The 22288-nt window shown below is 38.3% G+C and overlaps 1 protein-coding gene across 1 annotated transcript in view; it reads left to right on the top strand.

Annotated features, from left to right (window-relative positions):
* LOC105532349 (protocadherin-23-like) overlaps positions 1-21280 on the top strand; it is a 151535-nt gene extending 130255 nt beyond the window's left edge. The window contains 3 exon segments of the mRNA XM_011970529.1: positions 8161-8274; positions 18416-18627; positions 21077-21280. Of these exon segments, the coding sequence (XP_011825919.1) occupies positions 8161-8274; positions 18416-18627; positions 21077-21280 (530 nt within the window).
* The last annotated feature ends 1008 nt before the right edge of the window (positions 21281-22288 follow it).

Raw genomic sequence — 22288 nt, 5'->3', positions numbered from 1 at the left:
CCTGCCTCAGCCTCTTGAGTAGCTAGGATTACAGGCGCCTGCCACCACACCCAGCTAATTTTTTTTTATTTTTGGTAGAGACAGGGTTATGCCATGTTGGCCAGGCTGGTCTTGAACAGCTGACCTCAGGTGATCCACCTGCCTTGGCCTCCTGAAGTGCTGGGATTACAGGTGTGAACTACTGCACCCAGCCCTGAATTCTTTGTTAAGTAATGTATAGATCTGTTTCTTCAGGTCAGCACCTGGAGATTTGTTTTATTCCATTGATTCAGCCATGTTTTGTTTCTTCATATTCCTTCTTTTCTTTTTTTTTTCTTTCTTTTTTTTTTTTTTTTGGTGTGATTTGTGCAGTTGAAAAAAATCAACACCTCTCTAGTCTTTACAGACTGGATTTGTGCAGAGGAAGATCTTCACCAGTTGGCCTGGCTACAGATTCTGGGGGCCTCCTAAGCCTTTTCTGGAGATGAATCTTCACTGGGCTTATGTACGTGACTACCCAATTAGAGAGGTTTGCCAGTTTCTTTTTGAGGGTCTTGTAGTCTCTTGCTCTCTCAGGTATCTATCTGCAGTACTTCACATTCTCTGACACTGCAGTAAGTCACTGAGTTCTCTTTTGTTCTCAGCAACCCTCAAGCATCCAAAGTATGCTAGCTCCCCATCAGTATTCTGAGCCAAGTTAACACAGAAACTATCTCCACAGGCAGTCCCCTCAAAAGCTATAAAGTTGGATGTATATTCTACTCTTCTCTTTCCATCCCAGTGGAGAAGACGCAAGTTGTGTGTTTATTCCCATTTGCACTGTTGCTGGCTTGGGGGAGGGGCCACTGGGGATTAAATGCAATGTCTACGGTGACTGTTCTTGGTTTTGAGCTTGCCTGGTGTTCCATGACTTCTTAACTGGTTTTGCAGTTCTCTTGAAAGCTTTTTGGAACATATGTTCTTGTTAAATCAATGCCTTTGCGCAGCAAGATCTGGGGTTTCCCATTTTGCCATCTTGCTAATGTCACTCCGGACTTTTCTTAAGTAGTTGCAACATGTTTAGTTTCAATGGTTGTACACTTAAGTGATAACAGATAATTCAAAATCATCCAAATGTTTGAAAATCTGTTTCTCTCAAGTCAGTCATCAATAAGAAAATATGGCATTGCTTAAGAATAACAAACATAAAACTCTAGAATTATTTACTCATGCACTTCTATGCATACAATGTTTTCATAATTACGTAAATATTTTTATAATTATTGATTTTTACAGTCATATAGCATTAATTGTTATCTAATTATGCTTTTAAATTGCTGCTGTGAGTGGTCAGAGTTTTACAACTCTATTTTTGTAAAGAAGAAAAAACCAAGAACATTAAATGTTTTACACTTTTTAAATATGGTGTTAGACTTGAAGTAAAATTTATAAAAGCTTGAACATGTAAAAGGTAAATTATTCTGTATGTCTCACTTAACTCGTTCGAATTGAAGGTACAGTGTTGGTTTTCATAGCTTACCCTTTCTACCTTGATGTTGTGAAATGAATATTAAGTTTCATCCATATGCCCAGAGATAGACTTTTATTTAAAATTTTCACAGTAAGCAGATGCCTAGAAGGATTCTAGTCCCTTTTGTTATTTTCTCTTTTTTCAAGAGAATCTCCAATTTGGACTTTGCCAAAGGAAGAACATATAAAACATTTGCAGCTTCTTGCTGACTTCAGTGTTTAGTTTGAAGTATTTTCATTAAATGAAATTCTTTTGTGTTACAATTCCATTTGATATTACGAAAATTTGATTTGCAATAAAAATAGGATTGTTCCTTTATGAGAGAGGCCAGGTATAACTCTTTTTTGCAGTTCTGTACTCATCTTTATTCTTTTCTATGTAAGCAGTCACTATCTTTTCTTTTGTAATCGGGCATATGATATGCATTCTAACCCATGAAAAAAAGGCTGTCAGCAAGATTGTTTCTTTTGTTAGCATAGCTGTTTCTTTTCTTACTGCCGTTCTTAAGACTTATATGACAAGCCAGTTGAAATAAAATTTCCTATGTTTAGGAAATAAATTGTACCCGGAAGCACAGAACTTTGAGCAGTGGGGATAAAACGTATGGTACTGTTGTACAGGCATATTCCTACCAAAATGTAAGACATTTTTATATTAGCAATATGTCTCTCAAAATGCAATAAAATAAGCATTAGATTATAATCCAATTTCAAAGAGTTCTCAATATGTGTAGTAACTTGATTCCACCATGATTGATTATAATTCATTACTTTGTCACTAAATGACTTTGTAACTGGCTTGAAAAGAATAACCATTTGGAAATCCTGATAAATAATTTTTAAACTTTGTTACAGTTTATGTTAAACATAATGTTTGTAAAGAGAATGATATATTTAGTTGAGTTTTCTTGCTCTTTTTCCTTAACAAATTCTGTTTTATGCCTTTTTTTAACTGAGCTGTCCCTGAAGTTTCAGTTTTGTAGGCAATATCACATACTTATTTCCTTTAATATTTATAGTGATCACTGCATTTTTGAGTGTTGAGCATTGAAAGAATTCTAGAGAAAACTACAGTTTGTTCCAGAGCCTTTTCTTTTTTCTGTTCTTTTCAGTAAAATCCTTTTACATATCCAGAAAAAATATCAATTTGGCTTGGTTTAGTAGTCATTTTTGTTATTACGTCTAGCAAGATGGGTTTCAAACTGTGGTCTCTGGGACTTGTGTATGAGGGTTCAATGAGATGACTCAGCAAAGATCTTGAGTAGGTGGTTTTTTGTTGTTTTGGTTTTTTTCATGTGTCAGCCAACAGACACATGAAAAAATGCTCATCATCACTGGCCATCAGAGAAATGCAAATCAAAACCACAATGAGGTACCATCTCACACCAGTTAGAATGGCAATCACTAAAAAGTCAGGAAACAACAGGTGCTGGAGAGGATGTGGAGAAATAGGAACACTTTTACACTGTTGGTGGGATTGTAAACTAGTTCAACCATTATGGAAAACAGTATGGCGATTCCTCAAGGATCTAGAACTAGAAGTACCATATGACCCAGCCATCCCATTACTGGGTATATACCCAAAGGATTATAAATCATGCTGCTATAAAGACACATGCACACGTATGTTTATTGTGGCACTATTCACAATAGCAAAGACTTGGAATCAACCCAAATGTCCATCAGTGACAGACTGGATTAAGAAAATGTGGCACATATACACCATGGAATACTATGCAGCCGTAAAAAAGGATGAGTTTGTGTCCTTTGTAGAGACATGGATGCAGCTGGAAACCATCATTCTCAGCAAACTATTGCAAGAACAGAAAACCAAACACCGCATGTTCTCACTCATAGGTGGGCACTGAACAATGAGATCACTTGGACTCGGGAAGGGGAACATCACACACCAGGGCCTATCACGGGGAGGGGAGAGGGGAGAGGGATTGCATTGGGAGTTATACCTGATGTAAATGACGAGTTGATGGGTGCTGACGAGTTGATGGATGCAGCACACCAACATGGCACAAGTATACATATGTAACAAACCTGCACGTTATGCACATGTACCCTAGAACTTAAAGTATAATAAAAAATAAAAAAAAATCAAAAAAGAAAAAAGAAAAAAAAAAAAGAAAATCTCTGCTGTCATGGAACTTAGTCCAATTTAAGCAGGCAAATGAGATCAGTCTTCAACTATGTTCAGTACAAGTCCTTAGATGGCAAATTAATAGCACAATCTAAGTACCAAAAGGGCTAGTAACAAAAGAGGAGAGATTTATCTTCTCTATCAGAGATGGTAAACAAGAAAACTCAGAACTGGAGTCACACCGCAGCTGTGTTTTTTCAACCAATATAGTGGGGTTTTCCCCACAAATTAAATTATTTTCCAACACTTAGAAATTGAAAGATTTCAAATAAAAATAAACATATAAAATTTTGAGCTTCTCTTGAAAACCTCAGAATCTTCAGTATCCTGAAGCCTCCTTTCCCTGCTAGCAGCAATAGGCTGACAGTGACTGTCTGAGATATTTTCTGGCCTCCTCCACCATTTGGCCCCTTCATTTGTTTCTGCTTCTTGCTTTTACCCAAATGCATATGGGATGATGAGCCCTGCTCCATACTCATCTCTGGCACCATATCAGCTCCTGTTCCTTTTAAATGTTTCCTCTTACTTTCCTCTTGTGACTTGTTACCACTGTCTTATACATGGCCTCTGTTACTGTGCACCCAGCAGCAGGGTAGACCACTATAGCCTTACCCCCTATCCATCTCTCCCCAGTAAGGACAGTGTGCATACTTTTACCAGTATGTGTCATCCTATGAGGCAGGATGACAGTAAGTGAAGAAGCAGAGTCATTGCAAGATTGGGAGTGTAAAATAGATGCCATAAGTTACAGGCCTAATATCAGAGGACTAAGGCCAGTAAAGGAACTATGAGGAAGCATCTTTCATTTATTTTTTAGTGTGTGTATATATACACACACACACACACACACAGTATTTTTTCTATATATACATATTTGGCTTTTTGTTTCTTTTACATTTAAATTTTTATTTCAATAGGTTTTGGGGGAACAGGTGGTGTTTGATTACATGAATAAGTTATTTAGTGGTGATTTCTGAGATTTTGGTGCACCCATTACCCAAGCAGTGTATATAGTACTTATTGTATAGTCTTTTATCCCTCACTTCCCCATCTTTTCCCCCAAGTCCGCAAAGTTCATTTATCATTTTTATGCCTTTGTGTCCTCAGAGTTTAGCTCCCACATATGAATGAGAACATAGAATGTTTGGTTTTCCACTCCTGAGTTACTTCACTTAGAATAGTAGTCTCCAGTTCCATCCAGGTTGCTGTGAATGCCATTATTTCATTCCTCTTTATGGCTGAGTAGTATTCTATGGGTGTGTGTGTGTGTGTGTGTGTGTGTGTGTGTGTGTATCACATTTTCTTAATCTACTTGATGATTGGTGGGCATTTGGGCTGGTTCCATATTTTTGCAATTGTGAATTGTGCTGCCCTAAACATGCATATGCCAGTGTCTTTTTTGTGTAATGACTTCTTTTCCTCTGGGTAGATATCCAGAGGTGGGATTGCTGGATCAAATCGTAGATCTGCTTTTAGTTCTTTAAGGAATCTGCACACTGTTTTCCATAGTGGTTGTACTAGTTTACATTTTCACCAACAGTGTAAAAGTGGAACTATGAGGAAGTTTCTGAGAAATGGTAGGTGAGTAAAAACAGGAGGCCAAGGACCAAAGATGAATTAAAAAGAGGGGTGGAAGTGGCCAATAAGCACATGAAAAATTGCTCAATATCATTATACATCAGAGAAATTAAATTAAAACCACTGTAAGATATTGCTACATATCCACTAAGATGGCTACAATTTAAAAGATTGATAATACCAGTCAATGTGGATGTATCAGTCCATTCTCACACTGCTATAAAGATACTACCCATGACTGAGTAACTTACAAAGGAAAGAGGTTTAATTGACTCACAGTTCTACATGGCTGGGGAGGCCTCAGGAAACATAATCATGGCAGAAGGGGAAGAGGCATGCCTTACATGGCAGTAGGTGAGAGACAGCGAGTAAGAGCAGGGAAAATTGCCTTATAAAACCATCAGATCTCATGAGAACTCAGTCACTATCACAAGAACAGCATGGGGAAACTGCTCCCATGATCCCATCACCTCCCACCTGGTGCCTCCCTCGACATGTGAAGATTATGAGGATTACAATCTGAGATGAGATTTGGGTGGGGATACAAAGCCAAACCATATTAGTAGAGCAACTGCAATTCTCATATGTTGTTAGCAGAAATGTAAAATGATACAACTACTTTGGAAAAATAGTTTTGCATTTTCTTATAAAGTTAAATGTATACTTACCATAGGTATTTACCCTTGATCAGCGAAAACATGGGTCCACACACACACTTGTGTATGAATGTTCATAGCAGTTTTTTTCATAATAGCCAAAAACTGGAAACAATTCAAATGCCCATCCCAAGGTAAATGAAAAAGAAATTGTGGTTTTCCACTTAATAGAATACTCCTGTGCAATAACAATTACATGAATTTTTATACATAAAATAACATGCTTGATTCTCAAAAAATTATACTGAGCAAAAGAAATCAGTTATTGTGTAATTCACAAGTGTATGAAATTTAAGAGGCAGAACTAATTTATAGAAAGCAAATTGGTGATTTCTTGGGGCCAAAAGTGAGAGAAAACTGAAATGGGCATAAGAAAACATTTTGAGGTGTTGAACATATGCTATGATCATGATACTGATCATAGAAAATATTCTATGCTTATGATACTGATTACACAGGTGTATATAATTTTCAAGATTCATAGAACTGTATATTTAAAATATGTACAGATTATTGTATGTAAATTTCATGTAAATGAAATTGATTAAGTAAAAAAATACTTTTACAAAACAAGGCAGGCAATCCTAGGAGGGTGACACATAGACAACTGGGATAGATGAGCAGCAAAGGACATGAAATATTAAAAGGACATCAAAGTACTGACTTGGAGACCAAATGAATCCTTGGGACCCTTCCAGCTGCTGTAGATGACTTTTTTCCCCAGAGCTTCCCATATAGACAGCTGCCCTACCCAGTTTGCCTTAAAGGCACTCAGCATCTTCTCTTAGTTTATCAGTTACCTCAAGAACTTTGTATTTCTTCATTGCTTCCCATCACATAAAAAAAGCGAGGATCTGCTCATCCACTTGTTTTTGTAAATAAAGTTTTATTGAAACACAGCCACACTCCCTTGGTTCTGCATTATCTGTGACTACTTTCATACTACAATAACAGATTTGAGTATTTGCAACAGGACTGTGTAACCTGTAAAGCCTCAAATAATTAATATCTGGCCTTTGACAGAAAAATTAGCTTATTCTTCACATAAAGCCACACTTATCTCCCTGGCTCTCAAGCTCTCCCATTCTCTTGCCTACCTCTCTTACCCTTCTTCACATTGTATTTATTCTTCCTATTTAAATTTATTCCCCACTCCTGCCTTATTTGATTCTATATCTAATTACAAGGATTGCCTTCTTGCCTCTATCAGTCCTTGCTAATTCTTCTTTCATGTTGGTATTTAGTCTGTTCCCATAACTTAAAAGGACTTCCTTCTCTTTTGTCTTTCCAGTTCCTATACCTAACTGAATTTCTGTTTCTTCCTTAAAGTTATCTCTTTGCCCCTGCTCTATCTGAACAAATCTTGAATGAATTCATGTCTTGCAGTTAAGTTGTTGGTTACTCTCTAGTTGGGTTGCTTTTACCGACAGCTAGATCAGAAGCTGGTTGAGGGAATATTTCTTCTCTTTATGCCCCTATAGCTTCCTTTCCCACTCCTAGCTCCAATGTTTTGGGGCAGTGTGTCAAATGTCTTTAATCTGTCCATGTCTTTCCATCTCCCATCCCACAGTCCTAGGTCATTGTCTCCTGCTTGGACTATTGCAGTATTATCTTAATTGGCCTCTCTGCTCCATTCTTACCCTTCTCGTCTCTGTTCTCACAGCACTTAGTATGATATTTTTAAAAAGTAAATCATGTTTTCCTCTACTCCTTAAAATGCTTCCATGACTTCCCTTTGCACTTACAAGAATCTGACCCTTGCTTATCCTGCCATCTCCACCTTCTGCCTCTTCCCCTACTTGTTGTACTTTACCCAACCAAGCCCTTTCCTAGCCCACAGCCTTTGTGGTGGTGGCTCCTTTTCCCAAAATCCTCTTCCTCCAGCTGTTTCTATGGCTACTTATCCTTCACTGTCCTCAGACCTCTCTAAAGTCTGGTGCTTCTCCTGAAAAAGAAGTACCTTATATCAAGTAACCTTATTTTTCTCTTTCTAGGGGCCTGGCACACTTGAAAAGTTTTCTATGATTATGTATGATTTAATGGTTTATTGTATGTCTCATTATACCAGTTAATAACCACCATGAGGACAGAGATCTTTTCTATCTTATTTGCTAGTATATCCCCAGCACCTAGCATGGGATCTGACTCACTGAAGACAATAAGCTATTGTTGAATGAATGAACAAGTGAAAACATAGTAGGCAAATAATAAATAACCAGTATTTTCTCTTCTGTTTCCATGAAATTTTTTTAATCCTAATGGAGTTCTTTCTTTACCTAATTTTTGCAGGTACTTCTATTGTGACTGTAAAAGCTTTTGCTCCTGACTCAGTTCAGGACAGCCTGAAATATTCAATTTTTAGTGGAAATGAAGATGGCGTTCTTTCCCTGTGCTCTAAGTCAGGTAATCCTTCTCTACCCTATAATAGCTTTATTTTCTGCTCTGTTTGATGTTATTTCTGCAAAATTTGCAAAGTAGAAATTGTTAGAGCTAACTAATTTAAAAAGTAAGCAAGAAAGAATTTTTTAAGCTAGCCTATGAAAAATTGCAGGAAATCAAGGACTATTTGTTTATATTCACTAAGAATTATATTCTTAATATTTCCAAATTAGACAGTGTCTATCCTGTCCTTCAAACTTTTGAAGATAAATTAGCTTCCACTTACAATTTACCCATCTATTTGGGAAAATTGGAGATAGAGTAGTGAGATCATTGACACTGAGTCCGAATTCAAAATAAGAACATGTCTAGCTGTAAGGAATCTTCATCAGAGATTCTTGTAATTTGCTACTGAATATCAACAACACAACAAAATAAAGAACAGCTGCGAAGGTTTCTATACAGTGGTAAAGAAATTACTTCCAAATACAGCATGTAATAAATTTAGCTTCAGTAAGACCATTACTGTTTTAAATGAATACCAATTGATTATTTCAAACGTACTTTTTTTCACTAACGACTCTGTAGTAGATACACATCTACTGCTTTGTTGTCAAACTTCAAGAAGAATGTTTCTAATAATGTCTATGTTGCCATACAACCGCCTTATTTAATCTATACTGCACGCACCTGGGAAGAATTGAGAGAGGGAAATTCCTTAGGTAAATGTCCTGTCATCCAGGGTGGTGTTATGACTTTTTGGTCCACACAGCCTTTGGTCAGCAACCTTTCTGAGGTAGCCTGCTAGAAGTCTTCATCTCTTCATCCTGTTGTTGCATTAAAGGGTGGTGTAGAAAGCCTGTTCACAAAAGGGCCATTTGTAAACATCACCAAGTCTTAATTTTCTTGCAGTCCAGGTGTCTGAGGGTTATGGGAAAGCAGCCGAGATTACAATGCTTAGGAAGAAAGAAGGGTAACAGAGCTGGCGTATTTTCCCAGGCTATCCAGATCCTCTGCCACCACACTCCTAACGTGGCCCAGACCTGGTCTTATTTCTTCTACAGTCCATCATTAAAATGCAGATAAAATCTTCCTAGAGTTAGTCCAAAGAGGTCATTCACAGGAACATCTTTATTTTTTGATTAGATAACTTGTATACATTGAGTTTTAAAATTTTACTGTGAAATATCTGCCAGATGGTATGTTGAAATGTATAAGACTGTTTACTCCAGCCTGGGCAACAGAGTGGTGAGACTCCGTCTCAAGAAAAAAAAAAAAAAAAAAAAAAAGACTGTTTAATGGACAATAGTAAAATAAAAACCCATATACATGCCACCCATCTCTGGAAACAGACATTTCGGTAGTCCCCCCTTATCCTTAGTTTCTCTTTCTCCAGGCTCAGCTACCTGTGGTCAACCATGGCCCAAAAATATTAAATGGGAAGCTCTAGAAATAAACGATTCATACATTTTAAATTTCTCACTATGCTGAGTAGTGTGACGAAATCTCACATCATCCTACGCCATCCCACCCAGAAGTAAATCCCCTTTTTGTCCAGGGTCTCCACACTGTACATGCTCCCTGTCTATTAGTCAGTAGCTGTCTCAATTCTCAGTTCCACAGTCACATATTGCAGTACTTATATTCATGTCACTCTTATGGAACTTAGTAATGGCCCCAAAGCACAAGTGTAGTATTCTGGCAATTTGGATATGCCAAAGAGAAGTGGTAAAGTGTTTTTTGATTTTTTTTTTGGAAGTGAAAGATGAAAGTTCTCAATTTAATAAGAAAAGATAAAAGATTGTATGCTGAGGTTGCTAAGATCTACAGTAAGAATGAATATTCTGCTTGTGAACTTGTGAAGAAAGAAAAAAAAATTGTGCTAGTTTTGCTATGGCACCTCACAATGCAAAAGTCATGGCCACAGTGCATGGTAAATGCTTAGTTAAGAATGAAAAAGGCATTAAATTTGGGGGTGGAAGACCTGAATAGAAAAACGTGTTCAATTTGACAGTAACATGTTGCACCAGAAAGCATTGAGCCCTCTATGAAGGCTTCAGCAAGGAATCCCCAGAAATGAGTGACCCTAAGCCACTTACTGCAAGTAAGAGATGGTTACACAGATTCGGAAATAGGTTTGGACTGAAAAATACAAAAACTACTGGAGAGGCTGCATCTGCCAACAAAGAAGGTGCTGCCGCATTTCTGAAAATGTTGAATAAGGAGAAAGGAAACCATCTAAAGCCAATCTCTAATTGCCATAAAACTAAGTTTTTGCGGAAGAAGATGCCCAATAGAACCTACATGCATAAAAGTACAAAGGAAGCACCAGAGCATAAAACATGGACAGATGAACTCTGGTACTATGTGGCAACACTGCAGGACATACGATAAAATCAAGTGTCGCATACAAAGTGAAGAACCCACATAGTCTCTAAAACAAAAAATTATCTGCCCATGTTCTGGCAACATAATAAGAAAGCATGGGTGACACACATGTTCTGTTAATATTAGACAACACACCTGGCCATCCTGCTATAAAAATGAAAATGTTGAGGTTGTATTTTTACCTCCAAATAAAACCTCATTGCTTCAGCCCCTTGAGCAGGCATCATTTGGTTTGTCAGGGTCACACACCTGCCTGGTATTTGATCAGCCATTAATTGATGCAGACCATAATCTGGATGTAATGTAATGCTGGAAATCATTCACTGTTGCTGACGCAGTAACGTTCATCAAAGCTGCAATGCATGAATTAAAACCAGAAACTGTAATGCCTGCTGGAAGAACTTCTAGAGTGAAGTCATGAATGATTTTAATGGCTTCCTGGGGATTGATGGAAAAGTTAGGAAAATAATTCACACAGCAAGACAAGTTGGTGGAGAAGGGTTTGCCGACATGCTTGATGAAGAAGTAGAAGAACATATTGAAAGCCACTGAGAAGTGTTAATAAATGAGGAAGAACTTTTTGAGTCATGTACAGAGAAAGGGAAGACAAAGAAGAAACTAAAGCAGAACCAACAATGTAGACATTACTCAAATTTTCTCAAGTGTTTCAAATCACACAGATATGAAAAGACAAAATTATAGAATACAATCCTCAGATAAAGTGCAGCATTGAAGTCACCCATAGGATCATAGGATTATAACTTCTGTACCAACACTTTGATTAAAAACTGACAAGCCTTTTTTTTTTTTTTTTTTTTTTTCCTGAGATGGAGTCTTGCTCTGTTGCCTAGGCTGGAGTGCAGTGGCATGATCTTGATTCACTGCAACCTCCGCCTCCTGGGTTCAAGCGATTCTCCTGCCTCAGCTTCCCAAGTAGCTGGGACTACAGGCGTGCGCCAGCACCCAGATAATTTTTTGTAATTTTAGTGGAGACAGGATTTCAGTGTTAGCCGGATGATGTCCATCTCCTGTCCTCATGATCCACCCACTTCGGCCTCCCAAAGTTCTGGGATTACAGGCGTGAGCCACCACGCCTGGCCAAAAACTGACAAGCTTTTATTACAAGGATTTCCAAAAGGTTTTGGCAAAAGAAAAAAAAAAACAAAACCAACCAACCTGCAACTCTCAAGTACTCCTAACCATCAGCGTCATCTGTTCCTGACATCCAACCATCCAACCATCGACATCATTGTGGCTCGGTGATCCAGGACCACTTGAAGCAGATGATGATCCTCCTCCTGACGTACCATCAGAAGTTCAGTAGTAGCCTACTGCTATGTCACAGTCATTCACCTCAGTTTACCTTATCATGTGGGCATTTTGTCATCTCATATCATCACAAGAAGAAGGATGAATACAGTATGATATGATATTTTGCAAGAGAGACCACATTCACGTAACTTTTATTACGTGAATAAATTGTCCAATTTTATTATTAGTCATTGTTGTTCATCTCTTACTGTGCCTAACTTAGAAATTAAACTTCATTGTAGGTATGCATATATAGAAAAAAGCATAGTACATATAGGGTTTGGTACCATCCACAGTTTCAAACATTCACTGGGGGTCTTAGAATATATCCACCACAGGGAAGGGGGAACTACTCTACTAGAATTTTCAAATTTTCAAAAGTCTCTGTGTGCCCCTTCCTTTTTATATCTCTTTTTTCCTTTTTTTTTTTTTTTTTTTTTGTTTTTGTTTTTGTTGTTGTTCAGAAATGTATGTACATTGCGGAATATCTAAACTGAGCCAATTAACATACACATCACTTCATGTCTCTCTTTTTTGGTCCCAGAGATATTTAGTAACTTGAATTTGTATTGATCACTGGCTTTTTTTTTTTTCTCATAAAGAAAGACAGATTCTCACTATGTTGCCCAAGCTGGCCTCAAACTCCTGAACTCAAGCAATCTCCTTGCCTTGGCCTCCTGAAGTTCTGGGATTACAGGCATGAGCCACTGCACCCAACTGATCACTGACATTTTTGGTTATAATTTTTCCACTGCATTTGAATTTCTAAACAATATATCATTTACTTTTACCTTGACTTAAGTATGATAATAGAATCATGATATGTACTCTTCTATGACTTTATTCCTTTGCTCGACATTTTTACTATGACTTACAGTGCATAAACCATTACATGTTAAAGAGAAATAGCAAAGAATGAAATGTACAGGCTTGCGTGTTTCTTGTTAGATTTCCCCTAAGTATATTATACTTTTTCTCGCTATGGTAAATGAAAAAACATTGCTTTTCCTGACAGTGCTGGTGTATGTATTTGAAACTGGTGTATGTCTTTTGATTTTTTTGTCTGGCAAATTTGCAAACTAGAGATTGACATTTTTCTGTATATTTGACACATAAAATCATATCTGAAAATGACCACTTTCCTGTCTGAAGTTATATAGTTATTTCTCTTATTTCAGTGGCTAGCCTAGTTATTTTAATGTATATGAAGTCCGACATTAATCAATATTCTCTTCCTGAGTAATACAAGAGATTTGCAATTATTGATCTCCAAGTGCTCCTGTTTCAGTTTACATGCTTTTGTGACCACAATTTTGATTCTTTCAAATTAGGCATTAGTAGTATTTTTCAGTTGATTTAGCTGCATCCTTGCTGATGTCTCTGCTAACCATTCTTTCTTACATCTCAGCCTTTCTTCTATTATTATTATTACTTTTTTTTTCTGCTTGAACTATCTCCTTTAGTGATGGTTTATATAGTAAGCTCTCTCAGATTTAGGTAGTCAAAAAATGTAGTTATTTAATCCATGCTTTTAAAATACTTTTGCTCATCTTGTAATTCTAGATTCACAGTTATTTTCTCTCATCATAGTAAGATATTATTCTACTGGCTTCTGGCGTCCCATTGTTGCATTAAGAAGCCAGCTGTTGATCTAAACGCCATTCATTTGTATCTTTCCTTGGAACTCCAATTAGACAAATGTTGGGTTATGTGATCTCTCCTACATCTCTTTTTTATATTTTTCATCTTTCTCTTCATTCTGGGGAATTGTATTTTTCATTTCCAAAAGTTCTGTTGAGTTCTTTTTCAACTCTTCTTTGCTTTTGAAAAATAGCCTCTTGTTCCTTGCTCTTATTGCCAAGGGTTTTTAATGTATTTAAACATATATAGTAATTCTGTGTCCAACAATTCCTGCATCTGAAGTCTTTGATTGTTTGGTTCTGTTGTCTATGGGTTGCTTTCTGTCATTTATGGTGCCTTGTTTCTCTACTTTTTTAGTGCTTGTAGACTATGAGCTACTCATTATCCTTGAAAGCTCTTTGACGATTCTTTGAAGCCTTGGTTGAATTTATGCCCGTAAAAGAGGATTTGCTTCCTTTTCTGCAATTCACCTGGAGAATCATCAGGGAGAAGCTAGTTTAAATTTAATTTCTAAGAGTTTTAAATATGTATAACTATGATAGTGTAGCTACCATAAATCCAGGCTTAAACTAATACATAAGGTTTTTTTCTCCCTTTCAATCAACACCAAGGTTAAAAAAAGGAGTCAAGTTTCTGGTGGATTTTTGGCCAATACCTTTTGGAAGAACATTGTAATTAGAAGTTGTAATCTCTTTCTTTTTAACTCATCACTGTTGCTGCAGATTGTAATCCTTCTGTGATCATATGGGTGACTTTGATGATGCATCCATCTGAGGATTGTATTCATGATTTTGTTCTTTAATATCTACACAATTTGAAACACTTCGGCAAATTTCAGTTATGTTCACATTGCTAATTCTGCTTCAGTTTCAGTTTTGTTTCTTTTTTTTTTTTTTTCAATAATGGCCACTGATTTGGAATATTTGTAGCCTTTAGGTGTCCAGCTTTATGCTGGTTTTCCCTATTAGCCTCTTCACCTTTTGTGAGTTCTCACCTTATTTTCCACACTCCATGCAACTATCAGAAATGAATAGTAAGATAGAAGGTCGTGGTAGAAATCTTTGGAACAAAACTGAGCTGTAATTACTTGCTAACCTCTCAGGATCCCTGTCTTCATTTCTGTTTTGTCCTCTGTGGAATTCTTACAACTGTACCAACTCAATAATACGTTGTAATACATACACATACATATCTATGCAAATATGTGTATTATATATATATAATTTATCATGCATTTTAGTTGTTTTTATCATGAAGCTCGGTTAAGTGTATAGTTTACCATACTGCTGTCAAGAAAGCTTTTTTAAAACTTTAATTATGATATTAAATGCATCTTTTGTGCTACCTTTGACAAATTACCATTAAAATTGTATCTAATTGTATAGATTTTCTGAATGTATGTATTTTAAACATACACCACTTAAAATGTGAGACTAATACGTATAACAAATCAATAATATTTGTCTTTAAGATTATAGTAACAAGAATAAAAGTGTGAGAAAACCATTTTATTAGTAATTAGTTTAATAAGTTGTCATTAGACAGATCTCTGATGAGAACTGTGTTTTCTGTCAATTTGTGCCAGTTTACCCTCTGTTCCATAGTCACAAACCAAATTGACTCTGTATTTAAACTTCATGCCACTTTAGCGTAAAAACATGTATTTCTCACTGTCTAAACCAGCAGCAATTTTAGAGCTTGACTAAGGTTTTGTATGTAAATAACAGATGGCAGCATTCGTTTTAGTATTATTAGAGTGGCGCAAAACAAAACTGATCAAACTTTCAATGTTTCAAAGACATTGTTTAAGTAGGAGAGGGTTTGAAAGTTACTGAATAACGTAAATATCACATTCTGCTTTGATTTGCACAAATGCATGTACACAGTATATAATTGATGGAAATAACCTGATTATGTTATCAAGCATGTAACATTTGATGAATCTTAATCTCATTTGGATGTGTATTTCATAACTTTGCCAAAAGCTATACAATGTATGTATTTTTTTAGAAGAAAAATGTTACTACAATTTTTTTCTCAAGTTATTACATAAGTGGCACATCAACATATAAGCAAGGACATGAATTTAGCATTTGTGAGGCTTCTTACTCTAAGGAAGGTGTTAGTTTCCGCTTATACCATTAGACAGAGCCCAGTAGTACTTTCATCTCACTGATGACAGTACATGCTTGATGCCTTTGTGAAAACTACACATGTATTATCCAAGGAAAAATGTGGATCTAGTAGGTGAGCCAGCCTTGAATCATCCCACAGACTGGTTATTGTCTTTTCTACTTGCATGACTTTCACAGCATATGCCAGTTATTACCCCAAAAATAAAAACCATGCAAGGAAAGCATTAGAACCGTCGACTCATTCCAAGTGCAAAATTCCAATTATCAAAGCCTAAACACAAGCCTTTTATTAAAAACCTACTTTGATCTGCACTATAATTGGCACACTTTCTCCTCAGTGACATGGGCAATTTAGTGTTGCATTTCTATTCCATTTTTCCTTTACAAACAGTAACAGAACATGATAGCCAGGCAAGTGCTCTGTTTGGTGGAGACGAGAGATCTGGGTGAGAGCTGTGGACCCACCTCAGACTCGGGCTCCAGTAACATTTTGGAGTGTGGGAATCAGCCTTTGTTTCAGGGAGGTTTCTGAAGCCCACCTACTTTCATCACCAGCATATCAAAGGCATCTTAATTATTCTCCAGCTGCCCAAAGTTAGAGCTACTCTAAATTTTCTGCCAGGGGTGTTGGTCACGACAGACTGTGGTTTGTGAAGTAATTTGGTTCTATTACTAAACTGGTAACTAAATTTGATGTCAAAAAAATGATACTGAGTATACGAAATTTTATATTTGGTAGTATAGTGAGTTAATATATAATATAGTGGGGTTTTTCCTAACAGAATATAGACTACAAAATCTCCCCCAAAGCACCCAATAACAAAGATAGAATATCTGAACAGGATATGCCTCCCACTAGAATTCAAGTAGGTACCAGATGACCTAAAGCTTCTTGGACTAGGTTATCTGGGGAAGCTGATTCAGATAGAGCAATAAAAACTGCAGCTCCCAGGCCATAGTTCTGGAAACAGTACAGATTCTTCTACTAGAGGATCGAACTTCTAGTAGTTTATGGCTGTTAAATGTTCTCTTTCTAAATTCAGAGTTCACAGAGATATTAAATCCTTATGTGATGATGAGGGTTAGACAAACATGGGTAGTACATCATGGACTCTACCTGTTACTACAAAGAGACATTCCAAATATGCATTATGTCACTTGCTCCTCACAGCCACTGTGCGAAGTCATTGTTAACATCCCATTTTACAGAAAAGGAGACTCAGCTTTAGGTCAACCGCATAACTTATCCAGGTCACAAAGTTAGGAGGTGGTGGAGCCAGGTAATTGACCTAAATTAAATTTCTAGGCCTGGGATTTATGCCTGGTTTCAGGTTTCTCTAACTCCAAATTACTGTTCATTCAGCAACTGTCTATCTGATGGACTTGCTGACAGTGAAAGCCAAGTAAATAAAAATAATACATTGAGTCGGAAATTTTGTTGTAAAGTCGAGGAAAAAAACAGTAAAAACTAGACATGGAAATTATGTTAAAGGACTAAGTTTCTTAATTTGCCAGGGGTGGGGGAAACTAGAGCATGGCATCACCCTCAAAAATCTGCTTCCCTAACCTGGATCTGCCTTTTATATGAGGGCATAAAAGTATTACTGTGTGCCTTCGGGAGGCCAGACCCTGAGCTAGACATTGGAGAGATGATGGTGCATAAGAGATGGTGTATGGAGCTTATAAACAAGAGGAGTAATAGGACAAAGACAGGTGAAGGTGAACAAAGTGATGATGCAGCTGCCGGAAAATGCAGAGGCTTTGTAAGAGACTTTTGGGAGGCTAATGGTACAGGGATGGTGATGTGGAAAAATCCCTGAGGAAGGATAGCTGTGGGAGCCATTCCAGGCTGATGGAATTGTATGCATGATGACTCTTTAATAAGTATTCAAGGAGCAGATGCAGATTATGGTCATGGAAGGGTTTCATGCAGAACAATAACAGTGTCTTTTTTTATTAAATTCAGAATGAAAACTGGATTGGGGAGAGACCAGTTTTGTGGCTAATGCAGGGGACAAGGTGGGAAGTGCTGGTGGCTTGAAGGAGGGCAGCAGTAGTGAGACTGGAGTGAAGATATATTTGCAAGACAGACTTACCAGACATGGCTGGGGGGAAATATGGAGAGAGATAGCTCCCAGGTCTTGGTATTTCCTGGTTTCTTTCCCTCTACATATTTGAACCTGCAAACATCTGCAAGATCCCAAATCTTTTCACAATGACCCTGGTTGGTGGGGAAAGGAGGCCTGCCAATGGGAAGTTTTTGCGGGACAGGTGAGCTGTGAGCACATGAGGCAAAGATGCTTTGGGTCATTTTAAGAATAACTACGACCAGGTGCTATGGCTCACGCCTATAATCTCAGCACTTTCAGAGGCCAAGGCAGGTGAATCACAAGGTCAGGAGTTTGAGACCAGACTGGCCAACATGGTGAAACCCTGTTTCCACTGGAAATACAAAAAATTAGCTGGGCGTGGTGGCAGGTGCCTGTAACTCCAACTATTCGGGAGGCTGAGGCAGGAGAATCACTTGAACCCGGGAGGCGGAGGTTGCAGTGAGCCGCGATCTTGCCACTGCACTCCAGCCTGGGCGACAGTGAGAGACTGTCTCAAAAATAAATAAATAAATAAAATAAAAATAAAAGAATAACTACAACATCATTTTCTTTTTTTTTCCTCCTTGGTAATAAAAATAGGACAACTCACTGTGAAAGAACCCAAGTTTCTTGATTTTGAAGTCAGAAATGAGGTACAACTCATCGTTTTAGCTGAAAGTAGCGGGCATAGAGCCTATTGCAAAGTAGCAGTCTTGATACAGGATGAGAATGATAATTCACCACGCTTTGAACAAAGTGTTTACCAAGCATCAGTGTCTGAAGGCGAATTCTACAATGCTCATGTCATACAGGTAACAGAAACGTATTTGTGTGTGTGTGTGAGAGAGAGAGAGAATGAGAGAGAGAGAGAATTATTACAAATCAATGCACATCAAAATTTCTAAGCCCTGTAGTCCAACAGTCTTTCCAAGTCATGTACATTTTATAGATGGGGTGAAACCTTAGGTTAAAGAAAATCTGATATTCTTGCACTGTCTCTTCCTCTTTATTTATTCAGTGCTCAGTTACTGACATCTGCTTTCTCTGGGAGCACTGTTGAGCACTAGAAATATGCATTTATTAATACAATAGAAGTATGCATTTAGTGTAATGAGTGAAGAGAGGAGACACAGCCTCCTCCTGGAGGAAAAGTGTAATATTTCACAGAATAATGATATTTACACTGAATCTTCAAGGGTGAACAGGCATGTGGATGGATCTGCTTTCAGGACTAGCCCCATCTCAGGAAAAGGTCTCAAGTCCTGGAGAAGCATCCATTCACAGGGCAGTTTTGTTCATGCTGTAAAACCCACCCATCCTTGATACTTTCTCCACCTGCGTCAGGACAAGTGTTTGTTTCAGCTTTCCCTTCACACTGCACCCCAGCCTGGGCAATAAGATCAAAACTCAGTCTCAAAAAAAAAAAAAAAAGCCTTTCTTTTACTTCAATTCCAGTTTCTGATGCACATATCCCTGCTGTTGGTAAAAACAAGACCAATAGTGTCTCAGCTGCCTCGGAGTTTTGCAGTCATGAAACTGGGCATTAGGAGCTCTCCAACCTCCTATGACTGCAAAGGAAATCAGTGTAAATCCAACTTCCAGGCAAAGTTAACCACAGCGATGGCCATTCCTTTTGGCCTCTGGAATGTCATGGCTGTGGTCAGCACTTCATGCTTATTACACCGCTTTTTCTTTGGGCTAGGTGGGGTAAGGCGTTTCATGGCATGCTAGCGAATTTTCTGGACAAAACCTGCAACAGCTCTTTACTGTGCAGTAAAGAGCTCATTATATAAAAAGACCCCACAGTGGCTCACAACTGTAATCCCAGCACTTTGGGAGACCGGGGCAGGTGGATCACCTAAGGTCAGGAGTTCGAGACCAGTCTGACCAACATGGTGAAACGCCATCTCTACTAAAAATACAAAAACTAGCCTGGTGTGGTGGCGGGCACCTGTAGTCCCAGCTACTTGGGAGGCTGAGGCAGGAGAATTGCTTGCACCTGGGAGGCAGAGGTTGCAGTGAGCTGAGATCGCACCAGTGCACCCCAGCCTGGGCAATAAGAGCAAAACTCAGTCTCAAAAAAAAAAAAAAAGCTTTCTTTTACTTCAATTCCAGTTTCTGATGCACATATCCCTGCTGTTGGTGAAAACAAGACCAATAGAGTCTCAGCTGCCTTGGAGTTTTAGCTCTGTACCCCTACACCCCATCCAGGACATCTGGGATCCCCTAGGCTATGACTGCAGATGTATTTTGTATTATAGCAGCCTGATTGCTCTAGTCACCAGCCTGTTCCAGATGTGCTGTGTCTTTACCCTGGTTTCAGCCATGACTGAGATGTTTCAGAAGAAAGTGAGGACATTCACTTTTCCAGTCTTTATCATCCCTGCCCAGTGAGGCTGATCAGTGGGGATGGCAGATGCCTCCAATGCCACCTTGTCACAAGAGGATCCCCACACTGGGGCGCTGCAGCGTTTCACTTCTCTGTCCCACATGCTAGCTGGGATGGAGCTAAATTGTTCAGTGTGAAATAAGTGAAGGCAAAGACCCATATAAAGCCCAGGTACACTGAATGAGAGAGAGCCTGACCCATCAGCGCTTCAAACTATGGAAGACTTGTAGAAGGCCAAGTCAGGGACAGATAGAATGAACTTTGTTCTTTCCATTTTTCAATCATTGAGTTCCCAGGAAGCTAGCACTACCATTCTGCTGTGTCCTGTTCAGAAAATTAGAAATGGAGGAGGCTCTGGAGCTCATACCAATTGTGGTGGTTGCTTCTGGGGTTTTGCCCCCACACTACTCAATGCCCTCCTTTGGTTACAGCCCCACAAACTTCCTTTGAGGGTCTGACCCTCTGTCAACGCAGTCCTGGTGGGGTTGTCATCAAGATATTGACCTGCCTCCCACTCCCACCCTGCCAAAGGTGTTGTGAACTGCCTCGCCTCTCTCGGTCACACAGACGTTCTCTCCCTGAAATTTGCATCTTGGGTGAAGGGACACCATTGCATAAAATTATACCTCAAAAACTTGTACCATGTCTACTGAGAGCTATTTGGAAATTCTTTGGATGAAGAATTTCTCCGTCACTCAGTTTATCATAAAGTTATATGTAAGCTTCAGTTGTTTGTTGGTATTTCATTTAATCATCGATTTTAAAATATGTTTGACAAGTTGTGATTCTTTCTTAATGCATGTCTCTGAAAAACAGACTGAACCCATACTGCAGAATAAAGCTTGTCTAATGAAACAGTCGGTTCCTCACAGGTTTTTGCTACCGACCTGGACAGTGGTTTGAATGGCCTGATTGAGTATTCTATTCTCTCTGGCAACCAAGAAGCAGCATTCCAGATTGATGCGCTAAGTGGTGTGATAACAACAAAAGGGATTCTAGATTACGAGCACACCAGCTCCTACAGGTTGGTCCAGGGTTCAGATCCATTGGCTCCATTTATTCTGCCTGCTTGCTGACAACATTGCTGTTTTGTCCCTAACTTCCTGTTATGTAAGCTTAGTTGTAAATGTGTTATCCCTTTGATCCAACTTGTTGATATTCTCTTTGATCCACTCTTTTTGATATTAAGAATAGTCTTAGCAATTATTTGTATTTGGGAAAAGTGATTAAAATAGCAAAACTTTAAGGTCCCTTCTAGTTCTAAGATTTTATGAATTTGTGATGCTATTAGGCACTAAATGGGGGACACTAAAAAGATAATGTTTGTGAAATGCCTAATGAACTAGAGAACCCTCTGCAGGTGTCTGTTATTGTTTTTGAAAAATGGTGAAGACTGAGGGATACTTTGCTTTTTGATTTTTTATTCTTGCATGTGAAAGTACAACACTGTCTTCAAGGTCTTGTTGCAGTTCTTTGATCTGATAGAAATGATCTTATTAAAAGCATACATTTAACATTAAAACTCTGTGCCCCTAGAGTCTAAGATATGCCAGCCTTGTACAGAATTCAGCAAAGGAAACAATAACATTGCTTTAGTTTTCTTGGTGTTCAAAAAAATCAGTGCTACAAAAGACTAGACTTATACAGAGAGAGAGTGATGGCATCACAATTTGTGGAAGCAAAAGGCTTTTTTCTTTTCTTTTCTTTTCTGAGACGGAGTCTTACTCTGTCACCCAGGCTGGAGCGTAGTGACACAATCTCAGTTCACTGCAGCCTCCGTCTCCTGGGTTCAAGTAATTCTCCTGCCTCAGCCTCCCAAGTAGCTGGGATTACAGCCGCCTGCCACCATGCACAGTTCATTTTTGATTTTTAGTAGAGATGGGGTTCCACCATGTTGGCCAGGCTGGTCTCAAACTCCTGACCTCAAGTGATCTACCCATCTTGGCCTCCCAAAGTGCTGTTGTTACAGGTATGAGCCACTGCACCCGGCCATCAAAAGACTCTTAAGAATTCTAAAATATCCACGAGTGGGGACTGCTTAAAGATTTAGCAGAACCCTGGAATAGAATACCATGAAGCTGATT

The sequence above is a fragment of the Mandrillus leucophaeus genome, unplaced genomic scaffold, assembly GCF_000951045.1.
Source record: "Mandrillus leucophaeus isolate KB7577 unplaced genomic scaffold, Mleu.le_1.0 Scaffold95, whole genome shotgun sequence".
In the NCBI taxonomy this organism is placed as follows: Eukaryota; Metazoa; Chordata; class Mammalia; order Primates; family Cercopithecidae; genus Mandrillus; species Mandrillus leucophaeus.
The sequence above is the reverse complement of the archived record's forward strand: the minus strand, read 5'-3'. Positions and strand labels throughout refer to the sequence as shown.